The 23850-nt window shown below is 43.6% G+C and overlaps 2 protein-coding genes across 9 annotated transcripts in view; both read right to left on the reverse strand.

Annotated features, from left to right (window-relative positions):
- Positions 1-1191, reverse strand: part of Hectd4 (HECT domain E3 ubiquitin protein ligase 4) — a 172052-nt gene extending 170861 nt beyond the window's left edge. For all 8 annotated transcript variants that reach the window (XM_077108969.1, XM_077108967.1, XM_077108968.1 and 5 more), the window contains exon 1: positions 904-1191. In XM_077108969.1, the coding sequence (XP_076965084.1) occupies positions 904-1074 (171 nt within the window). In that variant the 5' untranslated portion in view covers positions 1075-1191. The remainder of the gene's footprint in view (positions 1-903) is intronic.
- Positions 1192-17112: 15921 nt separating this feature from the next.
- Positions 17113-20413, reverse strand: Rpl6 (ribosomal protein L6). The gene is made up of 7 exons (XM_077105308.1): positions 20340-20413; positions 19220-19456; positions 19038-19136; positions 18462-18605; positions 18085-18133; positions 17416-17600; positions 17113-17296 (listed from the first exon to the last, which is right to left on the reverse strand). Exons 2-7 carry the CDS (start codon positions 19454-19456, stop codon positions 17144-17146), a joined length of 867 nt encoding a protein of 288 aa, XP_076961423.1. The 5' UTR covers positions 20340-20413; the 3' UTR covers positions 17113-17143.
- Positions 20414-23850: the final 3437 nt, after the last annotated feature.

Below are 23850 nucleotides of genomic sequence, written 5' to 3' on the forward strand. Positions count from 1 at the left end.
GCGACAATAAGAATTTCATGACACCCCAGGCTACCTACACACCAAAATGTCATCCCACAAAGTGGAATGGCAGCCGCGTCAGCATCTGCCGGCGCGGATAAAACGATACTGCTAGTTTTCCCACCTCTAGGCAAACATCAAACCGAGCGAAGCCGGTGGAAAGTTCCCATTCACCAGGCATATTTGGTTTCCTTCTGCCCCCAACCCCAGCAGCACAACTGCTGAGATCCGCTTTTGCACCTGCCGCGGCTCCCTAAGCCTGGGCTTCTCCGCGACCCCTGGGCACACAAAAAGGCCCTGCGGCCTAAGAAGCCTGTGACCCTCCACCGTGAACGCAGGGAGGGCCGCGGTATCATCCCTCTCGCTGTCTACACCCCGCTTCCCTGACAAAGGCCGGGTGTCAATCCGAGGCACGACACAGAGAAGTTGTTGAATTGCCCATCGAGGACGGGCAGCTGCCACTGCCCTCTCCCGAACACATACACACATACCCCGACACAGAACTCGGGAAGGAGAGCAGGGAGAGGGTGTGCAATGTTTAAATAAAAATGTCCCCAAAGCTGAGCAACCTGGGTGTGCCCTGGAAGTGAGTGCAGGGGGCTTGTGGGGGAGGGGAGAGAGGGCCCGGGAGGCGGCGGCGGCTCCTCCGGGGCATCCAGGCCGTGCAGAGGGATGTTCTAATAAAATGCCGGGTGCCGGGACGTTCAGAAGGAAACCACAAATGAGATCCCCGGCGGGCGCGGGGCCGCCAGGCGGCGGGCGGCGTGCGGTCTGCAGACCTGCGGCCCGGCCGCACCTGCTCGCCGGGCGCCCACACACCTGCAGGGCAGCCAGCGGCGGCTCGCGGGGACGGGCCCGCGTCCCAGGTGGGCCACACGGCGGGGCCGGGGCCGGCGCGCTCACCTCCAGGTCCGTGTCGGCGGCCTCCGGGGCCCCCAGGATCTCGCTGGGCAGCTCGGCCAGGTCGGTGACCCGGATCAGCCCGTCGTGCAGGAAGATGGTCTCCTCTTTCACCGAGAGCCACTGCGCCGAGTCCGCGGCCGCCGCCGCCGCCGCTGCCGCCGACGAGCCCATGGCCGGGCTGAGGGGTTGGCGCTGAGGAGAGACGCCCGGCCCGGGAGACGCGAGCAGGAGCTGCAGCGCTCACCAGCCCATGGCAGCGGCCGCCGCGCCCGCCCGCAGCGCCCCACCAGCCGCCTCGCCCGCGCAGCTCCGCCCTAGGCGGCCCGAGCCGCCATCCTCCCACCCCGGCCCCGGAGACCCCGGCCCTGCTGCTGCCACAGCCGCCGCCGCCCTGAGGAGCAGGATCCGCCTCTGCCGCTCAGCAGCCAACTGTCAGTGAGACGCCATGTTGGGGGCGGGGCTCCCGGCATGCCCCGCGGAGCGGACAATACAGGCTCCGCCCGCCCGCCTGGCCCCGCCCACCGCCCCGCGGACCGGGGCGCTGGGGCTGCAGAACCTCGCCCAGCGTTCCACCTTGCCCTCCATTCCACCTTGCCCTCGTTCTGACCCGACCGGCCCCTTCTTCCCCTAGCCATTTGGGGCCACCTTGAGTCTGCAAGCACTAGGAGAAAACATCACCGCCTCCCCTTCCCTCACGCCGGTGTAACCCCTCTCTGGGTTACACCCTTAGCAGAACTTGGAGGTTCACGCCCTGCAGTCTAGTTTAAATGAGATCCTTGCAGAAATCCGAAGCGGGGCTCGGGTAGAGCGGTTTCCTAGCATGCTCGAGATCGTGAGTTCCAAACAGCACCAGAGGCAGAGGAGGGTGGGGGAGAGCCTGACGCAGAATAGGCATTGCACACCGGTCATAAGCAATGGGTAGAACTGTGCAGTACATACTTAGTATTTACTGAATAGTGTAGTATGGATAAACACTCCAAAAAAAAAAAAAAAAGAAAGAAAGAAAGAAAGAAAAAGAAAGAGAGAAAAGAAAAGAAAAACAAGCGTGAAAGTAAAGCAGCTGTCAACAACTCTTGGAGGCCAGTGCCTGGCATTTAATAGTAATTTTAACTGTTATATTCAACACTGAAATGTATCTTGAAGATCTTAATGACATTCCATTTTTATAAAAACAAGAAAGGAACAGCTATATGTCTAGAGAAAAATGTGTAGAGGAAAAACCATACCAAGCTGTTAATATGAGCTACCCCAGGGGAGTGAGGCTGGTCTGGAATAGTTGAGGTGAAATTGTTCTCTCTATATTACTTCTATACTCTTGTTACTTAAAAACAAGAAGAAGAATAGTAAGGTGCACTCCCTTTGTTCCAGCAGTTGAACTTTGAGGAAGTTGTCTGAAGGAAATAAATACATAGTCAAGGGAGTATGTACAGGGATATGCAGCTCAGAATGGTTTTTGTTTTTCTTTCTTCTTTCTTTCTTCTTCTTTTTTTTTTTTTTTTTTTTTTTTTTTTTTTTTTTTTTTTTTTTTTTTAGTTAAAGCATAGCAGAGAAAAAAATCGTCCTCAGTCTTGTTTTTAAGAGGAAAAAATATAATTATTTTAAATGTGGGATTAATTAACTGAAATACATGTCAATAATGTGGAATATTATGAAACCATTCAAAATAATGCTTATGACCTGGCACAGTGGTACATACCTGTAATCCCAGCTACCCAGGAGGCTGATGTTCCAGAGCAGCCTGGGCAATTTAGTGAGACCCCATTACAAAATTTGGGGGAGGAAAAAAAAAAAAAAAAGGAGGAGGGTGCTGGGAGTAGGTCAGTGGTAGAATGCTCCTGGCTTCAATCTCCAGTACCACAGAAACATAATAATGTTTATAAAGAATATTAATACAAGTGAATGTTCATGATATAATTACTAAATGGAAAAAACCAATTTAAAATAGTAATTTTGGGGGCAAGGAGGTATGGGGGGGGTTTGAACTCGGGGGCACTCTACCACTGAGCCACATCCCCAGCCCTATTTTGTATTTTCTTAGAGACAGGGTCGCACTGAGTTGCTTAGTGCCTCGCTAAATTGCTGAGGCTGGCTTTGAACTCCTGGTCCTCCTGCCTCAGCCTCCAAAGCCACTGGGATTATAGGCATGTGCCCTGGTGGCTGGCCTAAAATAGTAAGTTTTAAAATTCAATTTTAAAATTGGCTGTGGTGGGACACACCAGTCCCATCTTCTCTGGAAGCTGGGACAGAGAGTTTCTTGAACCCCTGAGTCTGGGTAACACAGCCTGGGTAACATAGTTTTTGAGACCCTATCTTTAAAAAACAACAACAACAACAAAAAAAAAAATTTATATATATATATATATCAGTACTAGAGATTGAACCCGGGGGATGTTTCCTATTGAGCTATATTCCCAGATGTTTTTGTTTTTTATTGTGACACGGAATCTCACTAAATTGATAAAGCTGGCCTTGGGATTGTGGTCCTCCGGCCTCAGCCTGTGTCACTGCTCCTGCTACATAGAAAATAAGCTTTATAGGATGATTGCCTTTTTTAAAAAAAATCACATGCATATATGAGTACAGGTATAGAATAAAAGACTAAGTATCATGCTGATAACACTTCGGTGAGTCTAAACAGTATGTTTAAAGGTGCCTGGGGACTTGTGGTTTTTACTTTGAAATTTTTTTTTTTTTTAAGTTTTGTCTTAGAGCATGTATGGCTTTTGAAAAAAATAAAAGCAGATTTTTTTTTTTTATTATTTGAAAATCTATGTAGCACCTGGGAGTCATTTACCCAACCATTCATAAGGGAATGTAATGCCCTTCAGAGCATATTCACAGAAAGTCCTATAGTTTAAAGAACTGAGGCTCAGAATGACACAGCTTTAGATCTGGCTACTAAGTTGCAGAAACAAGATTCAAACTTACTGCTTCCTCCACCCTGCACGGCCTCCCTCCCAACTAAATAAATCTTACAAGATGTACTGTTATCACAGTCTCATGCTCCTTACAACAATTGTTTATTTTATTGTCATGATATTATTTTCACAATTATTTGTTTAGCCGCCCCCCAGATGTCAAAGCCTAGGGTGGCATATAGGATGAAGATAATCAAATATCTGAAATAATATATGAAAAATTGACTCCTGACCCTCAAAAAACGAGAGTTGCTGGACGCAGTTGCGCATGCCCGTGTATTCCCAGCGGCTCAGGAGGCTGAGACAGGAGAATCGCAAGTTCAAAGCCAGCCTCAGCAAAAAGCAAGGCACTAAACAACTCAGTGAGACCCTGTCTCCAAACAAAATACAAAAAAAACACTAGGGCTGGGGATGTGGCTCAGTGGTCGAGTGCCCCTGAGTTCAACCCCCGGCACCCCCTCCCCCCCCCCCAAAAAAAAAAAAAGAAAGAAAGAAAGAAAAAAGAACTAGAGAGCTATTCCAATATATGTAGAAAATGCTCCAAAATGACATGGCTATTCCTCTTATACATTCAACTATAGATAAATAGATAGATTAGATTAGATAGATAGATAGATAGATCTATTTATATGATATAGATATATAGGGTTGTTTGTTTTGTTTTGTTTTGTTGCATAGGGGATTAATATCAGGGCACTTTACCACTGAGCCACATCCCCAGTACTCCCCACCCTCCACCCACTCCGCCCTGTTTTGAGACAGGGTCTCCTTATGTTTCTGAGGCCGGCCTTGAACTTGCAATCCCCCTGCCTCAGCCTCCTGAATCGCTGGGATTCCAAGCTTGCGCCACCAAGTCTAGCAACATATTGCTATTTGACATAGTTCGTGGTTTGGGTTTCCAAGGATGAGCAAGGTAGAAAAGTCTTCTCTTATGGAACTGACAGCCTGATGGGGGGAAAGAGACAAGAAGCAAGCAAACCTCAAATTCAGCAGTTTGGAGCAGATCAGTGCCGAGAAAACAATAACACAGGCCAATGTGATGGGCCCGCGGCTGGGGTGCAAGCAGCGGTGGAGTCCTTGCTTAGCAATTCCTAGCGCATGCGCACAATGGAATGGCTGTTTCATCAAATCCTCACAATAACCCTAGACAGGTAGTATCAATTCTCCCCATTTTCAGCTGGGAAACCACCCAGAATCACTTTGCTCAGGGCCGCAAAATAGTAAATATCAAAGCTCAGATTTGAACCCAGCCAGGGCTACCTGATTCTGCAACCCCAGTTTCCTTATTTTTGCTGTAAGGAAACACCTTAATTCCCTTTGCTCACAATTTTAAAAAGTAGCTCAAAGGAAAGCTCTAGTACTATTTTTTTTTTTTTTTTTTTCTGTTACTGGGGATTGTACCTCAGTGATAGAGCACATGCCTAGCACGTGTTTGGCACTGGGTTCAATACTCAGCACCACAATTTTTATAATAAAAATAAATAACATAAAGGTCTTTAAAAACCTTTGTTTTCAGGAGTCAGGTGCAGGGATACAAGTCTGCAGTCCCAGCTACTTGGGAGGCTGAGGCAAGAGGATAGTAACTTTGAGGTCAACCTGGGCAATTTAGTGAGATCGTGTCTCAGGAAAGGAAAAAAAAAAAAAAAAGGCTGGGGATGTTCAGTGGTAAAATGCCCCTGGGTTTCAATCCTCAGTACCACAAATACATAAATAAAATTTAAAAAAATTTTAAAAAAAGAACATTAAACTTTGTTTTATTCCTTAAATTTTGTTTTATTTTATTTTAAATATATTTTTAGTTGTAGGTGGACACAATACCTGTATTTTATTTATATGTGGTACTGAGGATTGAACACAGTGTCTCATACATGCTAGGTGAGTGTTCTACCACTGAACCACAACCCTAGCCCCTTAAATTTTATTTTGAGAAAGGGTCTCACTAAATTGTCGGGGCTGGCCTCAAACTTGAGATCATCCTTCCTCAGCCTTCTGAGTCACTGAAATTATAGGCACTGCACCTGGCTTGGTATACTTAATTTTATATTTAAAGATCAGGAGTCAAGATGCCCAGGAACTATTGTCTTTCACTTAAATTAATGAAAACAACACACATTTAGGTCTTAAGGTCCTCAGACTACATAATGAATAGCTATTTAATATTTTCTATACAATTTATTTATTTAATTTCATGTGGTGCTGAGGTTCAAACCCAGTGCCTCACACATGCTAGCCAAGCTCTCTACCACTGAGCCACAACCCCAGCCTTAGTTATTTAATTAATTAATTAATTAATTAATTAATTTTGGTACCAGAGGATGAACTCAGGGGCACTCGACCACTGAGCCGCATCCCCAGCCCTATTTTGGATTTTATTTAGAGAAAGGGTCTCACTGAGCTGCTTAATGCCTCACCATTACTGAGGCTGGCTTTGAACTTGCGATCCTCTAGCCTCAGCCTCCTCAGCCTCTGGGATTACAGGTGTGGGCATTGCACCTAGCTAGTTATTTAATATTTAACAACAGTAATTAGTTCAAGGACTGCAGGATCTCCATGAGGCAGCTGGTGAATTAATATTTACAGACCCTCCCTCTGGAAATATCGTCTTTGAGTGGGAATTTTTAGAATGGATCAGGAAGACAAAGAAAGCCCTTTGTCAACCAGGGAACCCATATTTAGTCAAGACAACACACACACACACACACAGGAAACACCCACTCATAGACAAGAAAGGGCTGTGACTTCTGAGTTGTTTGGAATTGCCCTTTCTACTCTTCCACTTGAAAATAGAATTAAGATGGGGAAAGGATCGAGGGAATTTGTTGGCCCGGCGACTCTAAGCTAGAAGCTAAGAGGAAGCATAGGAAAATCAGAAAGAATTAGCAGGTTGGACCTCATCACCCCTAGGAGGCATCTCCCCAAGAGGGTGTGGGCTGGTCCAAGGAGACCATCTCCCTCTGCCCCAGCTGCTGACGTGATAGTCACTGGCCGTGGCTAAGCTGGGCCCCTCTGGGATTTTGTGATATCTTTTTCCCTTCTGTTGATTTGCTGTACCAGCTGACTGTCTTAAAATGAGTGTGTAGTACTTTACTGGACCCACAAATATGTGCGTGTGGCGAGGAGATAAGTGGCCCTCGATAAACCTTAATAGAAATTGAAGGATGGTTTTAGATGAAGCAGCCGTGTTCATTTTTAAGGCCTTTGAAAAACACCAAGGAAATAAACCACAAATGAACATCTGGTGAACACACACACACACACACACACACACACACAGTTGACAGAACCTGCGGGGGAGATTGTTCCCATCCCTTAATCACCAGCTCAAGGAGGAAATGCACACACCTACTCCAAATCTTCTTTCTGAGCAGTTCTGTAGGCTCCCCAGGGTCTCATGTCAAGGGAGACTATTTTGGCTCTTGGGTGGGTCTATGAGGGTGCAGGGAAAGAAAATCAGATGAAAGAGCTATTCGAAAACGAGGAAGAAGAAATCCTCCTTGGAGCTCCGCTGAATTGCCAAAACTAAGGAACAGTGCTCCACATTGATGGGAAAAAGCCCAAGGAGGAAGCCGCAGCAACTGCAGCCTTCTCCGCTCCAGAAATCAGTCCCGGGGAGATCTGAGAGGAGCCGCGTCCTCCGGCTCCCTCTTGTGGACATAGAAGGCACTGCTGCGCCAGAAATTCCAGTTCTGGTTTGGAATATTGCAAACATTCCCTGCTACAAAAACAGGTTAAGGAAAGGACCGAGTTGGGGGTGTAACGCGATGGTAGGGGCCTGGCCCAGCATGCACAAGACCTTGGGATCAATCCCCAGCACCAGAAAATTTAAAAAGAAAAGAAAAATAAAGGTCATTCTACAAAGGAAAAGTGGGCAAAATTAATCCCACTGATTTGGTATTCACTGAGTGCCTTCTTTGTATGGGAGTCCAACCTGCATATCTCTATCTCTCTCTCTCTCTCTCTCTCTCTCTCTCTCTCTCTCTCTCTCTCAATGCTAGGGATGGAACCAGGGCCTTGCTAATGCTGGGCAAGCACTCTCCAACTGAGCCACGTCCTGAGCCTGAGGTCAAGTTCTCTAAGGGGACCTAGTTGGATCAGTGGGATGCTGTGGTTCAAGCTGATAATTGACAGGTTAACATTCACTAAATGTATGTGGTATTTGGATCATTAACCGCCTGGGTTTGGTCCCAACTCCTTCGCATGTTCCGATGATGAACAAGTTTTATCACCTGTCTGTGCCCTAGCTTCACATCTTTAAATGGATGACAGCTGGGGATGTAGCTCAGTAGACTTGCTTAGTGTTTGAAAGGCCCTGGGTTTAATCCCCAGTACCACAAACCAGAAAGAAAGAAATTAAAGGGATGAGAGTACTTACCTTTAAAACCAAGCAGGGTTGGTTCCTTCTGAGGGCTGTGAAGGTAGGGTCCATTCCAGACCTCTCTTCTTGGCTTGTAGACAGCTACTGTTTCCCTTCTGTCTGTCCAGACTTTGTTTTACAAGATTATGTTCTCTTACAAATTTCTTCTTATAAGGACATCAGTCTGTTGGTTCAAGGCTCACCCTAATGACCTCATTTTAATTTGATGTTCTATGTAAAGACCCTATTTCCAAACAGGGTTATAGTCTAAGGTATCTAGGGGTTAGGACATCAGTGCATGAATTTTTTGTTTTTTTCAACACTGGGTATGGAACCCAGGGCCTCAAGCATGCTAGGCAAGTGCTGTACCATTGAGCTACACCCCAACCCAACGTGAATTTTTTTCAACCTAACGTATGATTTGTGTGTGTGGTAGTAGGGATGGAACCCAGGGGTACTTTACCACTGAGCTACATCCTTAGACTTTTAAAATTTTTATTGTGAGATTGCAAAGTTGCTTAGGGCCTTGCTAAATTGCTGAGACTGGCCTTAAATTTGTGATCCTCCTGTCTCAACTTCCTGAGTTGTTGGGATTATAGGTATGCAGCACCCCTCCCAGCTTTTTAAATTCTTTTTCTTCACAAATTTTGGAATTTTTTTGTCTCACACTGTCCTGGAACTTATTTTTACATCTGTTTTTTATAAAAATTCGTTTAAGGTTCTAATTAATATAAATAATGGCTTGGGGTATGGCTCAGGAGTGAAGCCCTTGGTTCTAGGTTTAATCTCCAGCACCACAAAAAAAGAAAAAAAAAACTTTTTCAGAATAAAATAAAAATCAATGTCAATCAGATTTCAGGATCTGTCTATATTACCAGCACTTTTTCATTTTTCCCAGTGTTTTCTCTATTCCAGACTTCATATAGAGTGATTTTATGGGGAGTGGAGTTCTGAGGATTGAACCCAGAGGCATTCTACCACTGACCCACATTCTACCACAGCCCCCCTTTTTAATTTAATTTATTTTATTTTTTTTAACTTTATTCTATTTATTTATTTTTAGGTGGTGCTGAGGATTGAACCCAGGGTCCTGCACATGCTAGGCAAGCGATCTACCACTGAGCCACAACCCCAGACTAACCACAGCCCTTTTTAAAAATTATTATTATTATTATTTTTGAGACAGGTTCTCACTAAGTTGCTGAGGCTGGCCTCGAACTTGTGATCCTCCTACCTCAGCTGCCTGAGTCACTGGGATCACAGTTATGAAACATAAACATGAGCTGGGAACCATCATGCATAGTGTGTCACTTCTCAGACAGTCCTCTCCCTCCTCCACCTAATATACCAAAGTACCTGCTGCCCACAGACTGCATTGAACCATTCCCTTTCCTGAGCTTTGTTTGTAGCTCTGTGGCGACTGGAAATACTAATTCTCCACTCTTCATTTTCTCCCTTATTAAGATTATACAGCTCCTGGCTGTAATCCCAGTGACTCGGGAAGCTGAGGCAGGAGGATTGTGAGTTCAAAGCCAGCCACCAGCAATGGCAAGGCACTAAACAACTCAGTGAGACCCTGTCTCTAAATAAAATCCAAAATAGGACTGGGGATGTGGCTCAGTGGTCGAGTGCCACTGAGCTTAGTCCCCCCATTAAAAAAAAAAAAAAAAAAAAAAAGATTATACATGCATGTGTTTTGTTACATGACTACTGGGCCTGGAGCCAAGCCCTAATGTCGCAGCTTGGGAGCAGGGACACACCAGTCAACCACAGACCCAGGAAAGGTGCAATTCATGTTTAATATTGTCAGCCACTGAGATTTCTGTGGTTTAATCCTTTAGTTCCAAATGCTTGGCATGGTGCTTAGAATAAAGCAGCAGCTTAGTAAAGGCTTTTAGCACTAAACAAATTTGAAGATGCCTTGCTAGAGAAGTTCAAATGTTAAGCCATCATGTTCTTCCACCTTTTGGGTGCACTTCAGGCATCCTCTGCTCCCTGCTTGTCACCTGCCTCTTCATCTCATCTCAGGCCAGTGCCCTTCTTGATCTCAGACAATCACCTTGGCCTTGTCCATTTTTTGTTAAATGATTGTATGATTTTTCTTTTCCCTAGACTTTGGAACTTGCCCTTCTCCTTGCCTGGAAGGCCTTTCCCTACCTGTTAGGTTTGGCCAGCTCCTACTCATCCTTCAGGTTTTAGTTTCCTCATAGATGAGTCTCCTTATGGGCCGGGTAGAGCAGCGTACTCTTGTAAGCCCAGAGACTGAGGCAGGGGGTTCACAGGTTCAAAGCCAGCCTCAGCAACTTAGTGAGACCCTAAGCAACTCAGTGAAACCCTGTTTCTAAATGAAATTTTAAAAAGGTCAGGGGGGCTGGGGATATGGCTCAGTGGCTAAGTGCCCCCGAGTTCAATCCCCTGTACCAAAAAATAAAAAAAGAGATATGGAAAGTAGAATAGGGGGGCTGGGTCTAGGGCTCAGTGGGAGAGCACCTGCCTAGCATGTGTGAGGCACTGGGTTCAATTCTCAGCACTGCATATAAATAAGTAAATAAAATAAAGCTCCATCAACATATAATTTGTTTTTTAAATAGAATAGTGGTAACTGGGGACTGGGGTGGGGTTGAAGGGAATAGGGACTTAATTTTTTTTTTTTTTTTTGTACCGAGGATTGAACCCAGGGATGCTCAATCACTGAGCCACATCCTCAGCCCTGTTTTGTATTTTATTTGGAGACAGGGTCTCACTGAATTGCTAAATGCCTCACTAAGTTGCTGAGGTTGGCTCTGAACCCTAGATCCTCCTGCTTCAGCCTCCCAAACCACTGGGATTACAGGTGTGCACCAATATGCCCGGCTTGGGGACTTAATTTTTAATGGGGGGCATTTCAGTTTGGGATGATGAAAAAGTTCTAGAGATGGAGCTGGGGGTGCAGCTCAATAGCAGAGTGCTCTCCTAGTATGTGTGAGGTCCTGGGTTCAATCCCCAATACTGGGGGCGGGTGGGGGGGATGTTCAGAGGTGCTGGTGATGGTTATGCAGGAATCTGCATATACTTTTTTTTTTTTAAAGAGAGAGTGAGAGAGAGACACAGAGAGAGAATTTTTAATATTTATTTTTAGTTTTTCAGTGGACACAACATGTTTGTTTGTATGTGGTGCTGAGGATCGAACTGGGGCCGCACGCATGCCAGGCGACCGTGCTACCACTTGAGCCACATCCCCAGCCCAATCTGCATATACTTAATACCACCCAACTACACCATCTGAAATGGTAAATTTTATATATTCTGTATATTGCCTCAATAAAAATTATTTTCTTTTTGGTACTGGGGACTGAACCCAGGGACGCTTAATCACTAAGCCACCTCCCCAGAGGCTGGCTTTCAACTTGTGATCCTCCTGCCTCTGCCTCCCCAGCCACTGCGATGGTGGTGTGTACCACCATGTCCCACACAATAAAAGTTCTTTAAAAATTATCGCAGAGCCTGGCATAGTGGCACACTTCTGAGGACTGAGGAGACTGAGGTAGTAGGATCCCAAGTTCAAGGCCAGTCTCAGCAACTTAGCCAAGCCTTCAACAACTTAGTCTGTCCCAAAATGAAAATAAAAAGCTTTGTGGATGATTTACTTAGGTGCTTTGCCTGTAGTCGGGATCACAGCATTTGCCATCATTGTTACATACCGATTATCACAAAAATGAACCAGTAGGCAGCCAAGTCAGATTTTTAATACAAGTCCATCTGACCCCTGAAGCAAAACTTCAATCCTATGCCATTTCCAATTGAGCTGCAAAAAATTATTTTCATTTTGAATTTATTCATTGATTGATTGAAATCACATCATGTTGTCCAGGTTTGCCTTAACTGCCGGGTTCAAATGATCTTCCTGCCTCAGCCTTAAGAGTAGCTGGGATTACAGGTGGTTTTTTGCTTTATTGTTTTCTGGTTTTGGGAATCAAACACAGCACATTGCTAGGCGCATGCTCTATAGCTGAGCTACAATCCCACCTCCATATATATATTTTTTAAAGTAATAGATTTTGATTTTTTTGTAGTTTAAAATTAATTTCTCCACTTATGTAAAGTATACCAAAGTGCATAAATGTATTCCACTGTCCTGTGGAACAGGACAGAACAAATAAAAAATTTTCAAAAAATTAACAACTATATCTATAATATAAACGGTAATAAAATTCCAAATATACACTATATACAGAATCCCTTTCAAAGGGATGCTTGAGAGTCATGAGAACATAATATTAAGTAGAAACAGATTTTTTAAAAATTTTACAATCTTTTTCTGGCAAGGTGAGAGAGCCGTCCCCTTACTACCTTCCCAATGCATCTGTACACCTGCCCCCCACCCCAGCCATGTTTGACGGTTGAAGTTCTTCAGATTTCCAGTGGAAAAAGCTGGGTCCATATCCCTCCAGGCTCTTCTTTGTCTCAGACTATTCTCATTTTCAAAGTCATCAAACACTAATTTCTCTGTGCTTTTCATGCCTGGTGTTGGATACAAAGCAGCACTGCAGGAATCACGGTCTCTAGTCCTGAGCCATTACTAAGTCTGCTGGGGACCTTGGATAAATCTTAGCCTCTCTGGACTTGCTTTCCCCATCTGTAACTCCAGGGTACAGGTCTCAATTCTGGAAGAGAATTAAGGACATTTCCAGCCACTTTTGGGGAGGGGATTAGACATAGACTCTGATTATATGTGTGTGTGGGGGGGAGGGGGGCCTCAAACCCAGGGTCTTATGCATACCAAGCATGAGCTCTGCCACTGAGCTATATCCCTAACCCAATAGAATTTAAAAAATTATTTGAACCAGGGATTGAACCCAGGGGTGCTTAACCACTGAGCCACAAGCCCCACCCCCTTTTGTTTTTTTTATTTTGGGATGGGGTCTAAGTTGCTTAGGGCCTCACTAAATTACTGAGGCTGGCTTTGAGATCCCCCTGCCTCAGCCTCCCAAGCCACTGGGAAAAAAGGCATCTGCCACCATGTCCAGCAAGACATTAATTTTTGAGTGGTTTTAGATTTACAGAAAAATTCAGTAGGAGGTACAGAGTTCTTATATACTTTTCACAATTCCCCATTTCCTCTATAATTAGTATCTCAGTGTGGCATCTTTATTTTAATTGATGAGCAAATACTGACTTATTACTAAAGTCTATAGTTGACATCAGAGCTATTTGTTATGTATAGTCTATGGTTTTCGACAAATCTATGACATACATCTACCATTATGGTATCATACAATATAATTTACCCACTGTTTATCACTAAATATTTATCCCTGCTGTTCATTTCTATCCCTTATCCCCAATCTCTGGCAACTACTGTTCTTATCGTCCTAGTTTCGCTTGTTTTTTTACGATCTCATAGAATTAGTTCTAAATTTTTATTTTTATTATTATGATGATGATGATTCTTGTTGTGGTACTGGGGATTAACTCAGGGCTTTGCACATGCTAGGCAAGCACTATACCACTGAGCTACATCCCCGCCTGGATGTCATATATTTTGACTCATAAAATATGGATCTTTCTCAGTTTGGTTTCTTTCCCTCAGCAATATGTATCTAAGGTTCCTCAGACTATGACTTGATAGCTCACTTTTTTAAATCACTAAATATTTCATTATATGGATGTACCAGTTTGTTTATGCATTCACCTGTTGAAGGACATCTTGGTTGCTTGCAAGTTTTGGCAGTTATGAGTAAGGTTTCTAAAAACATTTGTGTGTAGGTTTTTGTGTGAATGTTTCCAAACTCATTTGGGTAAATTGTATTCCGTTTTAACTTTTGGCTTATGTATGTGTATTCCCATGTATTTCTAAAACTGTACATAAGCCAGGCAAGGTTGTCCATGCCTGTAATCCCAGCAACTCCAGAGGCAAAGACAAGAGGATAACAAGTTCAAGGCCAGTCTCTGCAATTTAGCAAGACCAGCTCAAAAAAAAAAAAAAAAAAAAAAAAAAAAAAGAAAGAAAAAAAATTACTGTAGGATATAGCTAAAAAAAAGTACTGGAGGATATAGCTCAGTGGTAAAGCACCCCTGAGTTCCATCCCTATTACCACAAATAAATAAAATGTATGTCAAGTACAAAAGTCTATGATTATAGTCCTAGTTACTCAGAAGGACCAATTTGAGCCCAGGAATATGAGATCAGGCTGGGCAAAACAGTAAGACTGAGTGCAGTGGTGCACACCTATAATCCCAGTGACCAGGGAGCCTGAGGCAGGAGGATCACATCTTCAAGGCCAGCCTCAACAAATTAGCAAGGCCCTAAGCAATTAGCAAGATCCTGTCTCAAAAAGGACTGGGGATGTAGCTCAGTGGTAAAGCACCTGTGGGGTCAATCCCCAGTACCCCAAATCAAAATAAAACTCATGTTGGAGTTTAATACCCATTGTGAGGAATTAAGAGAGTGAAATGGCCTGGCACACTGGCTCATGCCTTTAATCCCAGCAGCTCAGGAGGCTGATCCTGAAGATCTCAAGTTCAAAGCCAGCCTCAGCAAAAGTGAGGTGCTAAGCAACTACTCTTAACTCAGTGAGGCCCTGTCTCAAAATAAAATACATAATAGGCTAGGGATGTGGTTCGGTGGATGAGTGTCCCTGAGTTCAATCCCCGGTATTGCCCCGCCCCCCCAAAAAAGAGGGTGAAATGGAAACAGCTGAGTTTAGTGGCACTCACCTTTAATCTATGACTTGGGAGGTTTAGGCAAGAGGATTCTAACTTGGTAGCCAGCTTGGGCAATTATGGTGTTTAGGGGAAGTGATTAGAATAAAGTCTCACAATGTTATATTACCAAGCCATTAAAATGAGGCTCGGCTGAGGCTCAGTGGTAGCGCACTTGCCTAGTATGTGTGAGGCACTGGGTTCGAATTTCAGCAGCATGTATAAATAAATGAAAAAAAAATTTCTATCAACAACTAATACATATATATATATATATATATGAAATTATGGCATTTGCCAATAAATGGATGGAACTGGAGAATATCATGCTCTGTTTAATAAGCCAATCCAAGAAACCAAAGGCCAAATGTTCTCTCTGATATTGTGATAACACACAATAAGGGGGTGGGGGGGTGGGGAGAGGGAAGAATAGAAGTTCACTGGATTAGACAAAGGGGGAATGCAGGGAAGGGAGGAAGGATAGGAAAAGACAGTAGAATAATCAGACATAACTTTCCTATATTCATATATAAATACACAACTAGTGTAACTTCACATCATGTACAACCACAAGAATGGGAAGTTCTACTCCATGTATATATGTCAAAATATTATATTGTCATGTATAACTAAAAAGAATAAAAAATTTTAAAAATCCAAATTAAATACTGGTGGTATTGTAGGAACAGGGAAGGCTGGGCCATAGTTCAATGGCAGAGGGCTTGCCTAGCCTGTGTGGGGCCTTTGCTGGATCTTCAACAGCACATAACACAGAGGGGTTGTGATACCCTGTACCACCTCTACACTAGGATGGCAAGGCCATCACCAAAACCAGTGGTTCCTTGGTTGGACCTCTCAGAACTCAAAGTAAAAACAAAACAAAAAACCCACTGCTTTTTCTGTAACTTCCTGTTTGTGGATCACTGGTTTAATGTAGAGGAATGGTAAGATTCCTTGTGACCATTTTTACAAACAACCCATCACATTTAAGAAAAAATTAAAGCACTATGCATATAGGAAAGGCAGCAGAATACAACAGACACTAGTATGGCAATATGTAATTCAATGGATGTGTAACTGATGTGATTCTGCAATCTGTATACGGGGTAAAAATGGGAGTTCATATCCCACTTGAATCAAAGTGTGAAATATGATATATCAAGAACTATGTAATGTTTTGAAATACCAACAATAAAAATTTAAAAAAACACACACAAAAAAACTATGCATTTGGGCTGGGGTAGTAGCTGCATGTTGGAGCAGTTGTCAAGCACGCATGAGGCCCTGAATTGGATCCCCAACATCACAAAGTATGTCCATACAACATGTATGTGAATGTTGTGACTTTACTGGGCGGGACCCAGGTTTGATCCTCAGCACCACATAAAAATAAAAGGCATTGTATTGTGTCCATCTACACCTAAAAAAGAAATATTAAAAAAAAAAAAAAAAAAAAAAAAGCCAGACTCAAAAAGCTACCTAAGTAATGACATTTTAGAAAAAGGCAAAAACTATATTAACTGAAATTTGATCACTGGTTGCCAGGACTAACAGTTGACTATGTGATTAACTTGAAGGAAGATTATGAGATGATGGAAATTCTTTTCACAGTCCTTTCATAGAATTGTGGTCAAAAAGGATTAATTTTGCCATTATGTAATATATATCAATAAAACTGATTTAGGAAGCTGAGGTTGTGGCTCAGTGGTAGAGCACTTGCCTAGCATGTAAGGCACTGGGTTCAATCCTCAGCACCACATATAAATAAATGCTCATCAATATCATAAAAAAAAAAAAAACTTAAAAAAGTAAAAAATGCAAAAATCCTTTGATCCAGCAAAAAACAATTACTGGGGAATTTGTTCTACACAGACTTGTCTCTATATATATACTTCTGATTATTTTAGTGCAACACTTATATAATCAGAAATTATGGAACATCAGCTATCCATAGGATGGAATACTAGACTACGGGCATTTTTTGTAAAATAATCAAAATCTATCAACTGTTCAATAGTATACAAAGCATACACCTTCTAGGCTATAAAAATAACTGACTCATTAGCTATTTGTTTGGATTGTAGACACAAAAGGGTGCGGTTCCACTCCCCAGAGGGGGTCTCCTCCAATCCACCCTACACCAGAGGCAAAACCCCATCATACCAGTAGGGTCATGCCCTACCTCCAGGAAGGTTAGTATTTGTCTAAAGACCAACTTATGGAGAATAAAATAAAAAGGACACAAATAAAATGTAGCAGTTATTTAATTAGGTTCTTGGTAAGAAATTTAGAATACCAATTTGTGAGGATAAATTCCATTTGTTAGAGCAAAAACGGATCGCATGTAGCCCTGGAGCTGAGGGATAGCTTTGATTTTGGGTAGAATTTGTGTGTCCACAGCTTTCTGATCAACCTTGCGCTGCTCTGTGATCTCGTATTTCTAAAGAGAAAACGAGACATTTAAAAAAGGTTACTATTACCAAGTTACAAATACAATGCTTAGCCCTCGATCCCCATCCCCCAAGTGCTGTCACAAGTGACAAGAGAAAAGAACTGTACCTCTTTCTCTGTGTCGAAGATTTCACCTTCCTGGTGTCGGGGCTTCCTCAACTTCTTCTTCTTGAAGTAAGCATCAGTGAGATGTTTTGGGATTTTCACGTTGCTGATATCAATCTTTGTGGAGGTGGCAATAACAAATTTCTGGTGTGTTCTACGCAGAGGAACTCGATTGAGGGAAAGAGGTCCTAAAGAAAACATTAATAAGGTAAATGGAAACAATTACTTATTTTAACTTGGCATTAATCCTGATTTAGAAAAATTCTCAACTGTACCAGAATCTAGAATGTTCTAGTATCTGTCTGTCCAGGGCCTTTGCCCCCTCTTTTCAGGTGACCCAGGCTGGTAAAAGACATGTCACTTACTTACACAGGTTGATCAAAACCACGGGTTTTTTGTTTATTTTGGTACCAGGGATTGAATCCAGGAGCACTTAACCACTAAGCCACACCCCAGCCCTTTTGCCTGGCTCATTCGGTATTTTAGAAGAAAGTTATTTGATAGGTTGCTACAAAAATTTAAATACTTGCCCCCTTTATCTCACATATATAAGGCAATGAAATGAGGACCAGAAGCTCAATATTAAGAAACTACAGCATAAATAGCAGAAATACATATACTGCAAATGTTTTAAAATCTGTTCAGAACATAAAAATCTATGGATTTTCTTACCTGTCACAAGTAGCAAGCCACTGCTCAGCTGCTTCAGGAAAACCACTCTCTATAAGTTAAACAAAAGATATTTTTTTCCAATTAAAAACTGACTTGTGAAGGCTAAAAATATAGCTCAGTTATTACAGTGCTTGTCTTGTATGCACAAGGCCCTGGGTTTAATCCTTAGCACCACAAAAAACTGACTTCTGAATTAACCACATCACAAGTCACCCAAATTTGGTAGCTCAGCAGTTCTGGAAGCAATCACACTAGGCTAACTTAAGAAAGTAAATATAAACACATTTCCAAGCAAATGGATAGGTGCCATCTGTAATGATGGTAGAAATAAGTTACTTATACTGGTTAAATCATACTGTATTAGGCACTCTGCTTACCTTGCCTCTGTGTCGCCCAGTGAGGATGATCAGGATGGTCCCAGGAGTGATGCTGGCTCGCAGCTTTCTCACGTGCTGACTGAAGGGTTTCTTGCCGTGGCTCAACAGCTTCCGTGGCACATCTTCAGTCGGGTAGTATCTAGGCTATAGACAGTTCATGGACTCCACTTACTTAAGTAAACCATTAGATCAGAAGAGCCAAATCTGGTATCATGAAAACGTTGCCAATCTTTTTCCTTGTTCGAAACTCAAATGCTTTAGTTACATCCTTCTCTTGGCTTTCTTTGTGCATGTTATGGAAGAGCCCAACCACTGAGCTACAAATCCAGTATAAGTAACTTATTTCATGAAGTCTTACTTTCACTATAAACCTTTGAGAAACAAAGCTCAGGAAAGTTAACTTACATCAGATGTAGTAAATGTTTTGAAGACAATTTTGCAAAACCAGAACCTTTATCTTCAACTAGCAATCCTCTGGTAAGCAGGAGCTTATGTGTTATTTAAGTGCACAAGAACATGGTTAAATTTTCAACTTTAATCTAAAAATCCCATTTCACAGCCTCCCCCAAATCTCACCATTTTGCGAAGCTTAACCACCCTGGTACCACCATTCTTGTCACCACCGACTGGTTTTGTAACAGTAGCAAGAACCTTCTCCTTCTTCTTCTTCTCAACCTACAAAGACAAATGCATCAAAAAGTCAGAGACAGAGAATGAACGCCGAGACATAATGGTTATTGGTTTTCTTCTTTCCATACCTTGGACTTAGCAGCAGTGTACTTCCTCTTATACATGGCCTTTCGGGAGTACATGGCAGATCGGGAGTATCTGCCAATTCCTCTCACCAGGACAGGGTTCCGGCTGCAGTGGGGCTTTCCTTTCTTGGGTTTCTTATCCGTAGAGTCTTCCTTTTTATCCTTGCCAACAGCATCAGCCTTCTTGGCTCCAGGTTTCTTCTCCTTAGTGTCTGGCTTCTCAGCCTTTTCACCCGCCATCTACCAAAACAAACAAACAAACAAATAAATAAATAAACAAACAAATAAATAAATGCATTTCACCAATCACCCCAAAGCAAGGCAATATTAAAACTGCACATAGATGGGCAGGGTTCCCTTCTACAAGCCTTCCCCCGTAAGACATTGGCTTTCTTCCCCAACTCCACACTAACCCATATTAGGGTCCCCCTGCCAACAGACTAAACTTTTGAGAATTTGCAAATCTCTTACACCCGTTGGATTTTTGCTAAATATCCGGCGAGACCTACTTTAATATTACTGTTTTGCAAACTTAAAAACTTAGGAGAGTCTTCAACAAAATTTGCAAAGTTCGGAAGCGGCGAGTACAGAGCTTGAAATCGTTTGCTTTCAAAATCTTTGCTCCCAAGTCTTAAGACCACTGTCTCGGTTTAGGGAAATGACAGCCCAAACTCGGGTCATTCCTGAAGACATAAGCTCCACGACTAAGAAGCGACTTCCGGTCGGGGACGTGGGGGAAGACGCGGGAGCAACCGGCTTCAGCCTCAAACCTCAACGTGGCTGAGACAAGTTCAGCAGCGTATTTTGTGACCCGGGCTCATGACGCCGGAGCGCACGCTGTTGCCCCGTCCCTCTGGCCCCACCAGCTCGCTCCGGCAGCCCACAGGGACCCCGTTCCCCAGCCCCAGAGCGTGGGGAACAGCCGGAGCCTCCACCGCATTCCACCACCCTCTTCACTCCCCGCCGCCAATCCAGGTCGAAGAAATAAAGCGTCTGGAAGGCCTCTCAGTTGACCCTGAGCATGCTCGACCCCTGTAGGTGTCGACTTAAAGTCCTCGGGTTTCGGATGGCGAAGGATTGAGGTCTTGAAATTCACTCTTTCCAAGAGAGCCGTCTTCCTTACCTTGCAAGATGGGAAAGAGAACTAAGTACCGGGCTTCCGGTCTATATGCAATGACGGGAAGCGGTCTCCTCTCACTTCCTTCCTGTACTAAGGCATAGTGGGAAATGTAGTTTCTCCTGCATCTTGGGATATGTAGTAAGTCCTATACAGGGAATTATTTTTTCTATTAAGAAGTGTAGGTGGCCCGGAGGCTGAGACAGGAGATCGCAAACTCAAAGCCAGCCTCAGTAAGAGCCAGGCGCTAAGCAACTCAGTGAGACCCTGTCTCTAAATAAAATACAAAATAGGGCTGGGGATGTGGCTCAGTGGCAGAGTGCTTGCCTAGCAATGTGAGGTACTGGGTCCGATTCTCAGCACCACATAAAAATAAACAAATGAAAGCTTTCTGTCCATCTACAACAACAACAAAATTTAAGTGAAGGTAAGAGCTTTTTGACCTACAGTGTTTCATTTCAAAGCCGATCAATTATTTTTAAATTTTAAGAATTACCGAAGTGCGTGGGCTGGGTCTGTAGCTCAGTGCCAGAGCGCATGCGTGAGGCTCTGTTCGCTCCTTAGCACCCCGTTAAAATAAAAATAAAGGTATGCTGTCCATTTACAGAAAAGTTACAAAGGAAAAAAAAAAAAAAAGTATTACTGACTTCTTTTAATTAAGTTTTAACCTTTAAACTTTTTTTCCAGGGATTGAACTCAGGAGTGCTCCACCCCACTGAGCCACATCCCCAAGCCTATTTTAGATTTTATTCAGAGACAGGGTCTCAGGAGCTGATTAGTGCTTCGCCATTGCTGAGGCTGGCTTTGAACTCCCCATTCTCCTGCCTCAGCCTCCCTAGCCGCTGGGATCACAAGGGTGCACCACCATGCCAACTGACCTTTAAACTTTTATTTATTTATTTATTTATTTATTTTTAGAATTTTTTAATATTTATTTTTTAGTTCTCGGTGGACACAACATCTTTGTATGTGGTGCTGAGGATCGAACCTGGGCTGCACGCATGCCAGGCGAGCGCGCTACTACTTGAGCCCCTGACCTTTAAACTTTTAAACGTGGAAATCAACCAGGTGAGGATGTAGTGAAAATAATTTTTCAACACTTTTTTTTTCTTTTTGGTATCAGTGATTGAACCCAGGAGCACTTAACCACTGGACACCACATCCACAGCCTATTTTGTACTTAATTTTTAATTTTTAAAAAAATATTTTTTTAGTTGTCAATGGATCTTTTATTTTATTTATGTATATGTGGTGCTGAGGATCAAACCCAGGGCCTCCCGCAAGTAAGGCCAGGCAAGTGCTTTATCAGGGAGCCACAACTCCCTCCCCTTTTTTAGTTTTTAGTTTTTTTTTTTTTTTTAAGACAGGGTCTTGCTAAATTGCTGAGGCTGAATTTGAACTTGTGGTCTTCTTACCTCAGCCTTCCAAGCCCCTGGCATTACAGGTGTTTGCCACCACTCCTGGCTTCTCAACACTTCTATGTAAACTCAAATCCAAGTTCTTTGTAGTAAAACTCACTTTTAATTTAAAATTTTTTTTTTTTTTTTTTTTTTTGGTACTGGGGATTGAGCTCAGGGGCACTTTTTCACTGAGCCACTTCCCCAGCTGTTTTGTTTGTTTGATTTGAGACAGGTCTCACTAAATTGCATAGGACTTTGCTAAATTGCTGAGTCTGGCCTCAAACTTGTGATTCTCCTGCCTTAGCCTCCCAAGTTGCTGGGATTACAGGTGTGCACCATTGCACCCAGCTACAAGGTTATTTCTGAGTTTGAAAATTTTTCTTTCCGGTTTCCTATGTATGCCTCCATTCAATCTTGGTTGCCACACTCAGATAAGACAGTGCTGGAACACTTTTTTTTTTTTTTTTTTTTTTAAGCCTCTGTACTGGAAGCCTTAACATCAGACAGTCAGTGCTCCAGGTCTGTCAAAAAGATGCACAGACCACTAAAATTCTTAAAAGTACTATTAGGAACTAAACATAAAGTTACAACTTTTTGTTTTGCTCATTAAGAACTTAAGCAATAGAGTCAGAGGTGGTGTTGGGGCGGGCCCCAAATGGCTATAGTTAGGCTCCCTTGCCGAGGCTTCCAGTGAGCCATGTTATGCTTTTAATGTGTGACTGAGGCCATGAATCAGTTGTTACGATCAGTGTGTACTCAAGGTCAGAAACATTTGCTTGTGAGCAGACCCTTGCTTCTGTAACCTGTTAGCAGTGTGCCATCTTTGGCCTCTATATAAAAAAAAGGCCTATGGAAAAGGCTCAGGGTTCTGGCTAGGGTCAATTGCCACCTCTCAATAAAGGATGACCAATATTCCCACCATGCCTCTCATATTCTTTCAACTGCCAGATTCACAAACCTTGTTTCCCAGGCCTGAGCCTTGCATTCAGTGTGACAATTGGCATAGTCAGCAGGCTTCAGCCCAGGTAAGAGATACATTGACCCTGGGGGGCGAGGGGGGAACCTGTGGCCACCAGGTAGTATGAAGTCACCACAGTCATATTGAAATGGGCTCCTATGGAGAACTGGGATGCTGTGGATGGGTCACCTGTGAATGCAAAGGAACTTTTGCAAACGTTGAGTTCCCGCTTAAAAGACAGTGTTGCCCAGGAAGCAGCGGGACAAGAGGGGTGGATTTTTCTCCCTGCTTTGAAAGCCAACACGGACCGGACTCTTCCAGAAGCTGCCCGGGTCCAGGCCCTCCAGGAGAAGCAGGAAGCCTTGAAGCAGCGCATTTGCAGTTTGGAAGCTGATGTATATGAAACAGGCAGGACCTCGACTTTCTAGGCCGAGGTGGAATCTGAAGAAAAGTCTGAGGAGACGCCCCAGCTGCAGGTCCACCCCACGGTGCAGAAGATGAGACATGAGTAGCCCAGGACCCTTGGAGGTCAGGCAGTGGGGGAGCCAAATGCTACAGAGTACACTACATACTAGCCAGACACCCAGGCAGAATAAGTAGACTTGGGTGAGCAGTGTCACCAGCAGCCTGAGAGCCCCTGGCTGCGTGGCTTTTGTGACTGTGGGATCTAGGGGTGGACAGCATGGTTTGCTGTCCAGAGGAGATGGAGCACCTGGCATCCATCACCACCCACCCTTCCCTGAGACAGCCATCGCAGAATAGTTGCAGGCCTGGAAATGGAATCGCTCCCCAATAGACTGAATGTACGCAGCTGTGCGAGCTGTGTGGACTGAGGCTGGTGAGCTGCCCAAAACTGTGAGTAAGTGGCAGTCGTGCGCCGATTTGGTGCAGATTGTATAAGAGCGTGGCATGTGTCAGGCGATATTTAATCTGAATACACGGGGACCAGATGGTGAAAGGTTTACTGGTGGCATTAGAGACTTGGTTTTGCAGAATCCTCCACTCTCCACTTTGATGGTTACTTTAAGCCCCATATGTTGGGTGTCCCATTAATGAAGTTAGTACTATGATGGCTAGCTTGGGGGAAGCCAAGGAGGGCAGAGGGCAGTAAAAAAAAAAAAAAGAAAGAAAAATGCACAGAATAGCCTGGCATGGTGGC

The sequence above is a fragment of the Callospermophilus lateralis genome, chromosome 1 (assembly GCF_048772815.1).
Source record: "Callospermophilus lateralis isolate mCalLat2 chromosome 1, mCalLat2.hap1, whole genome shotgun sequence".
NCBI classification, from domain to species: Eukaryota; Metazoa; Chordata; class Mammalia; order Rodentia; family Sciuridae; genus Callospermophilus; species Callospermophilus lateralis.